Below are 8,184 nucleotides of genomic sequence, written 5' to 3' on the forward strand. Positions count from 1 at the left end.
AGGCTCACTACGTATGTGTCCTGGTGGAAGGCATGTCTGTTAGCATCTGACCTTAACTGAGCTCATCCATGCCATCTTATGATGAATCTTATTATTTATAAAATTAAATTTTAGTCCAATATTTGGTCTCTCTTTATTCCAATTGGATTTGTCGTCTCAAATTTTAAGACATTGTAACAAAAGGAAGTTTTATTTCTTGAGTGCACGCCACAAGGCATGGCTTATTGGATCGCCAACCGCTCAAGTTGAGCTGGCTAATACAAGAGCGTAACAATACTTCCATATATTTAGTTACCGGAACTTACTCCGGCCTTTAAATGACGGTTCCCGATGCCTTTACTGGTAAACACCGACGAATTTAACTCCGTCAGTTCGAGAGCCAGTGTATAACGCCCCATTCTGCTCAACAACAACGCTCACATACGTGTTCTGATAGTGAGCGGCAAAATCCGCTTGTGCCAAAACCATGCCAGCGACGTTGATCCTTTGCCCTAGAGGTGTAATAACCAGCGGCGGGCTGATCAGCCTCATCACCACCCAAAAGTCATCCAGCCCAGCCCTCTTGATATTCAAAGGGTTTCCGAGGAGGTTCAGGAAGACCTCCGCCGTGTTGGCCCTCGGACCTATCAACCAGAACCTCTGAATTCTCCGGTTGTTGTACTCTGCAATGAGTAGAAAGGAGCCGTCGGGGCTGGCCGCTACGCCGATCGGCTGGCCAAGCCCTCTTAGTAGCACCTTCAACTCTTTGGTCTTTGGGTTATAGCTCATTAGCCTTCCCGTTGAGTCTCTCTCAAAATTTGGATCTATGATGTTTCTGTAAAAATCAAGAAAAATGTGTCATGATCATGGTGACAATTTACTTCTGAGTTAAAACGAGAACATGTTCAAAAGAAGTAAATGAGATTATTTTGTACCTTAGCTCGAAAGTTTGACTAGCATCTGTGAAGTAAACCACTCCAATAGTCTGACTAACATCAATGCCGGCAAGGAAGCGGAAAGGCACACCTTCTGCAGCGGTAGCAAGATTGGTGGTAAGGCCACCGCCCAGCCCTACTACACTGATCCCCACATAAGCATCTACAATGTAGAGTTGGCGAGTTGCATACTTGAAGCTAAAGCTAAAGGGCTTCCCCCATGTAATGACCCGAATTTAATTAATTAATGTTGTGTCATACCTTGTGGTTGAATTGGTTAACTTTAATGTGTAGCATTATTTTCTTGCAATTATTTCCTAAGTATTTGGGTGTAGCGTATGTGTATATAGGTTGTTTTGGGATTTTATTAATTAATTTTAGGGTATAAGTTGGAGAATTTGAGTGTTATAAAAGTTGTGTTTGAATTGGAATTATGTATTCGGATGGGAAAGTGATCCCTTCAGATAGTTGGTGTAGATTTGGAAGGTTATTCGGATGGACAGGGGCTTATTCGAATGGTTTCTTTGAGTTATGTGAGTGATATTCGGATGGTTGGAGGCATATCCGGATGTTTCTTTGAGTTTTTGTGAGTAACATCCGGATATAGAATTGTAAGATCCGGATATGAATTATTGATATTCGGATATGAGTTTTTACATCCGGATGGCCATGTTTTAGCAATGCGATTTTCACCTTATAGCCCGATTTTCACCTAGATCCAGTCCAAATCTCAGAAAACTCAAAACATGAAAGTTGTAGATCTTTCTTTTTTTCTTTTCATATCATCTTGAATCACCTCAATCAGAGCTAGGATGAGAAAGTTATGACCAAAATTCAAAAGGGTGTCGAATCTGCCAGAATTTCAATTTTTACCTCTCATATCAGGATATCCCTTGCCATATTCGGGTATCCTCCACTTTCAGCTAAATTCCAGAGCATTATCTCGGTGAAATGGAGCTTAGGCGGTGGAGAATAATCTTTAAAAGTTGACGCGTGTCCCACTCATGTCCTAAGCTGAAAGATAAAGGAAGAAGAAGAAGAACAGTGGGTGGAAGAAGCACAATGAAGAAGAAGAAGAAATTCTCAAGCAAGCTCTCATCTTCCTAGTTACCCTTGATTTCCTAACTAGATGTGTATAATTTTGGTTGGGAATGTGAGCTGTAATGTGTGCGCGTTGATGCTAGTGGGTTCGCGGCTGTATATACATATTTACTTATATATATAATTTTCTGTGATAAGGACTTGGGTGCTAGTGTATTCTTTATTTGGGCCCCAAGATCCTATATATGTGCATTGTTACTTATGCAGTTTGTACCTGTGACAGTTTATGAGATTGCATGGCATGTTATGCATGAGTTTCGATTTGTTATGCACTCGAGACGCAGGTTTATTCTTAGCACCTATTCTATTCATCATTCATTTCTTTATGAGCTTGCTGAGTCATTTAGACTCACCTTGTTTTCTCTTCATTCCAGGTAAAAGCAATGATCCAGTTGTGGGCGAGTCTAGTGGGTCCTGACTTCCAGGTTAGACGGTGTACAGGGCCATGCAAACCTAGCAATTGTCAGCCTGGGGGTTTCTTTTTGTTCATTTTGCCACTTTTAGACTGTATTTTCTTCAGTTTATTTGGGTCTGTATGGTTTGTGTTTATTTTGTAGCCGGTGTGCCAATGTTGTATGTTATGTATGCCTGGGCTATGTAAGCCTAGAGATCAGTTGTTGTATAGCAAGTTAAGGTTTTGATATGCATGTCGAGATGGCAAGTTTCCTTTAGCAGTTTTCTCTTGATATTTATCAGTGGCATGCATGAGTACAGGTCCTTTCAAATCAGGTTGCCTCTATTTTAGTAGGGCACCCGCTCTGGTTCTTTGGGGACCTGAGTAGAGGCCTTACACCCTATATCGGTTCTAACACTACAAAAAATTCGTAATTTAGAGACAGATTTAACGATTAAATTTTTTCATCATTAATTAGAAACGTTTTAGTGACGGATATTCCATCGCTAAAAATTACGAATTCGTCACTAAAACAGAAAAAATTAATTAAAAAAATAAAATTTATTAATTATGTATTAAACAAAGATTAAATAAAAATTAAAATTCTTTAGTATGCATATTTTATGTATTTTATTTACAAATCAAAATATGTAAATTGATATGATATTGTAAAATTTATAATAACAAATATGTATTAAACTAATTTTTAATCAAATAAAATTTAAATATTTAAAAGATTAATTAATTATAACATTTAAGTGATACATTAGTTGAGTTAAAAATTTACAACATTTATTTTTTTAAATATTAATTTATGAATTTAAAATATTAATTTAAAATAAAATTAAAATGGTTGGCAATTTAATGTAGTATATAATTACCACTACAATATATGTAATAAGAAGGCGCGTAGCTCGGATGTTCGTGCAAGCACGCAAAGGACAAAGGATTGAAACTAAGAAGAGGAAAGGAAAGGAGTTGTGTTGGGATTAATTTCCCAACGCTACACGTGGCGATTTAAGGGGGCGTCGTGTAGAGGCGCGAGCACCTGTCCGCCTAGCGCTAGGATTAATTATTTAATTTTTTTAAATAAAAGTCAGCGATGGAAACGCCCGTCGCTAATTAGCGATGGAACTACTTCCGTCACTGATTCTAATTTATTTTAATTTTTTTAATATTTAATTTTTTATTATGTATTAGCGATCGAAAACTTTTCGTCACTAAAATAATTTTTTATTTTTATTTTTATTTTTTTAATCAGACTAAAATTTCCATCCCTAACTTGTGTCGTCGCTAAAATTTAGAGATGCCATTTTTAGCAACGAAAAGCTGCCCGTCGCTAAATCCTTCACTAAACTTTTTAGCGACTGATTTTGATATTTTAGCGACGGATATTTTCGTCACTAAATGTCGTTTTTCTTGTGATGTAAATTTGGATCATTTGTACCATCACACAGCTCCTTGCTCTTGCAACAGCAACAACAATAATCATAATAACGTATTAAGAGTATACGAGATTGATTATAAAGAATTCTAATTTAACAGTCATTTCTAGCTTTCACTAGTCGTCATAGGTTACCTTTTTGGCAAAGTAGAGGCAAAAAAGGATAACTTAGCCATTGGACCCGGCTTCTTGAGAATTCTACCATCGGCGACCCCGACGGAAAGTCCCTCGCCGGCCTACAATGCTAGATCGAATGCAAGGGCCACAAGACTTGTTGCTGGCGATGGCAAAGGGATGGAGCTAAAGGTTGAATATGACTGCTGGAAAAACACCCCAATGGGGGAAGAGAATAGAAAGATGATAACAGAGAGCATGATGGCCAACACTATGTTTGGACTCAAGATGGTTTCCATCATGCCCTACAAGAAATTTAGGATATTGTGACAAAAATAATTGTAATTGATTAAATTTTATCATGAAAAATATTCTTTTTGTGACAAAATTATGACAAAATCGAATTTTCTCATGCAAAATTCAAAAAGTAAGTAAAGTTGTGACAAATAATATTTTGACGTAATATTTTGTCATTATATAGTGATGTAGATAATTTATAGTGGCAAAATAATTTTTGTCACATCAAGTTGGAGCCAATTCAACTTACATAATATGACAAAATAATTGTCACAAAAAAATTTGTCACAATATTTAATTATATAAGATGTAATTACAAAATTTTCTAGTCACAATAAGTAATAATTTTTATAACAAAAATAGTTTGTCACAACATAGTATTATAAAAAAAAATATGACAAATATGTACGTCACAAGAAATTCAATTTTTTATGATAAAAATAATTTTATTAAATTTAATTTTTCATATAAATAGATCATATTTGGTATAAAAAATAATAATTTGGTGAAAAAAAATTCAAAATATTTTGTCATAATAAAAAATTAAAAGACACGTAGTGACAAAAATATTTTATTATAATATTTTGTCATAAATTTTTAACCCCAATATTAATTAGATATCCTAATATACATATTAATAAATTATAAATGAAACACTAGAAAAATAAAATAATAAAATAATAATTAGTTTTTGGCTAATTTAATTTTTCTTAAAAATTTCCTTCCATCATTTCCCTCTTTAAATATTTTATTTCACATTTGTTGTTTTGATTTGACACAAAATATTATGTTTCTTATTTTAAAATAAAACTTAAACAAGTTAACTTTTATTATAATATTTTTTCATAAAATATTGGCACCAAATTTTTGGTGACAATATTAATTAGATATCTTGAAAATTAATAAAGTAATATTTAACTTTTGACAAATTATAATTTTCGTTAAAAATTTGCCCTTATCATTTTTCTCTTTAAAAATTTTATTTCATCTTTGCTATTTTGATCTCACCTAAAAAGTTAAGTTTCTTATTTAATAACAAAAACTTTGAAAATTTGACTTTTGTTTAATATTAAGATATTTTATCATAACATATTGATGCCAAATTTTTGGTGTCAATATTGATTAGAAATATTGAAAAATAATAAAATAATATATAATTTTTGATAATTTTAAATTTTCATTAAAAATATTATTTTTTAAAATTTAAATAAAATAATATTTTTAATTTTTATTAAAAAATTTCAGAATTAAGAAAAAAAGTCAAATAAATCAAAAATATTGTAATAAAAATAATTGTGATGGATTAAATTTTATCACAAAAAGTATCATTTTTGTGATAAAATATAATTTTATCATGTAAAATTTAAAAAGTGAAAAAAATTGTAACAAAAAATATAGAATAGATATATGTGTATATTATTATTATTATTATTATTATTATTATTATTATTATTATATATTTCTAATTCAAGTTTTTACCAATGTTTTAAAAACTAGATCGATCTGGCATTATTAACTTTTTTTATTTTGTAATTATTTAATTTATTTCAACTAATGTATTCTAATTTATTCCATTATTTTTTATTTTATTATTAAAATTTTAATTTAATGTTTTAAACAATTACCCACACATTTTAATTTATTTATAATTGTTATTAAATATATACAAAATGATCGCACTATTTGTAATAGTTATTAACATTCTTAATCATTGTAAAATTTATTCATTAAATAATAAAAAAATAAATTTAGTTGTGGCAAAATTTTTGAAAATGTATAAAAAAATTTAAATATATATATTAACTCTTCTTTTTATTTTTTAATCAATTAATTTATTCTAATTTATTCCATTATTTTTTATTTTATTATTAATATTTTAATTTAATTTCTTAAACAATTACCCACGCAATTGGTAATAAATAAACACTACAAATATTATATAATAATTAACTATAAGATCGAGGGTATGATGAAAATATGAAAGATCAGTTTAGCTAGAATGGCAAAGAAACAATGATTACATCTCATCTTTCAGAGAATATATGCTAACCTTTCTAACCATAGATCTAAAGTTACACGACATCTAAAAAAGTAATTATAGTATATTTAAGGGGTACAACTTCATTGCGAAATCTACGTTAATAGCTTTGGATTTCGTCGATACTCAATGCTGATGATGGTTGTCGAACACGACGGATCCAAGTTCATCGATATTATCTGGGAATGGCCATTGACTGTTGCTAGTTTCAATTGGGTAAGGTTACAAACTAGCCTCTTGAAAATAAGAAAACGACACATTTTCTTCTTGGATGACTGAGTTTTCAAATTTTCAAATAGGGTTTGGATCATCCACGAGCAAAGATCCATTGTCATAATATGGGTTTGAATTAGTCTCTGGGTGAGACCAATTTTGAACATTGAGAGGGTTTGCATAAAACTTTGCAAATAGAAATTTCTCCAATAAAGTTAGATGAAATTGTTGTTGGAGGGAAAAAATATAGGATACATAGTTGAAGCCTAGCTTGAGCTTCATATAATAATGTAGCGGCAGCCCCATAACGATCACTTACCAGAAGCTAAGTCAGGAGCTTGGAGGCATTACTGGCACAAAAAACCGTATGGATGGTTACAAAATCAGTAGGTCTTTTTTTATGGCAGAAGTAAGGGGCATGTTATACGCAATTCCCGCATCACCCCTTTATGGACAGACTCAGTCTAATGGGCTGGCCCAATCACCCAGAGCTCAAAAAATCCCGGCAACCTCGTCAAACAAAATCCATACACCACCGAAACTCGAAGCCCGTAAAGCAAGCACCTTGTGAGCTCCTGATAAAACCCCTAGCGAGCTCTCGACGATTGACTAACGGGCTCGCTATAAAACCCTCAATTCGTTGTATCACCCAGGTCGCTGGCATAAAACCATCAGCTCGCATAAGTGGTAAAGCTACTAAGAAGTCAGAGGAAGGGACTATTCACTTTACCTACAATAGCCCATGCCCCTCGTAATGATAATCTCACTCCCGGTTTTATGTAGACGATAAGGGTTGTTTGTCCCCCATTGTACAATCATTGTATTTCTATATGTTATCTAAATTGTAAAAGCCCCTCAGTATAAATAAGAATCATAGATATCATTAGGGGCAGGGACAGAGAGAATAATCAAATACCACCATTCTGAGAGAATAATCAGAGTGCGGTCGTGGAATAGGTATCGTTCTGGCCGAACCACGTAAAAAATTCTGGTGTCAATTCACGTCCGAGATCTTTGTTTTCTTCTTCTCGGCGCTTTGGATTTACTCACCGCGGCCCAAAAAAGAAACGAATCGTGGTCGATTGAAACTGAACGTTGACATTTTGGCACTAGAGGAAGGGGCCGCTCTGATCAATAGCCATGGCCAGAGGAAGGAATACTCGAAGTTCCAAGGCGGCGATCGACCCACCTGAAAATCACCGTGATTGACCGCGAGACTTTCCACCAAATGCAGGACCCGTTGCCTCGACAGCAGATATCCCTTTACCACCGCCAACCGGAGACACCACCGACATACCACCGCGATTCCCTGTCCAACCTACTGTTCAAATCACTGGAACAGGGACGATCCGGGACTGGCAGCAGCGCCAGGAAGCATTAGAGAATACAGTAATGCAGCTCGCCGACGCGGTCAGAATTCTGGCCCAAGCACATGCGCAAGCTGCCCACGATCCACCAGCTTCGCCTCGTAGGGTCCGTCAACCACGAGAAGAGAGACCCCCGCCCGCAGAAGAGGATATCGGGGATAACTATCCATTCCCGAATCACCACTCCTCGGTTTAAGAAAGAAGTAGGTGATCGCAGGCTCAACAATCAGCAGGCCTGGACTCAACCGTGGAGGAGCTATATCAAAGGGTACGACAACTGGAAGAACGGTAAGGAGTCCGCA

The 8,184-nt window shown here is 34.3% G+C and overlaps 1 protein-coding gene across 1 annotated transcript; it reads right to left on the bottom strand.

The window, feature by feature from the left end:
* Positions 1–336: 336 nt before the first annotated feature.
* LOC127807764 (protein STRICTOSIDINE SYNTHASE-LIKE 12-like) lies at positions 337–7,810 on the bottom strand. Its single transcript, XM_052345825.1, has 3 exons — positions 7,716–7,810; positions 915–1,058; positions 337–814 (listed from the first exon to the last, which is right to left on the bottom strand). Exons 1-3 carry the CDS (start codon positions 7,808–7,810, stop codon positions 337–339), a joined length of 717 nt encoding a protein of 238 aa, XP_052201785.1.
* Positions 7,811–8,184: the final 374 nt, after the last annotated feature.

The sequence above is a fragment of the Diospyros lotus genome, chromosome 8 (genome assembly GCF_014633365.1).
Source record: "Diospyros lotus cultivar Yz01 chromosome 8, ASM1463336v1, whole genome shotgun sequence".
NCBI lineage: Eukaryota > Viridiplantae > Streptophyta > Magnoliopsida > Ericales > Ebenaceae > Diospyros > Diospyros lotus.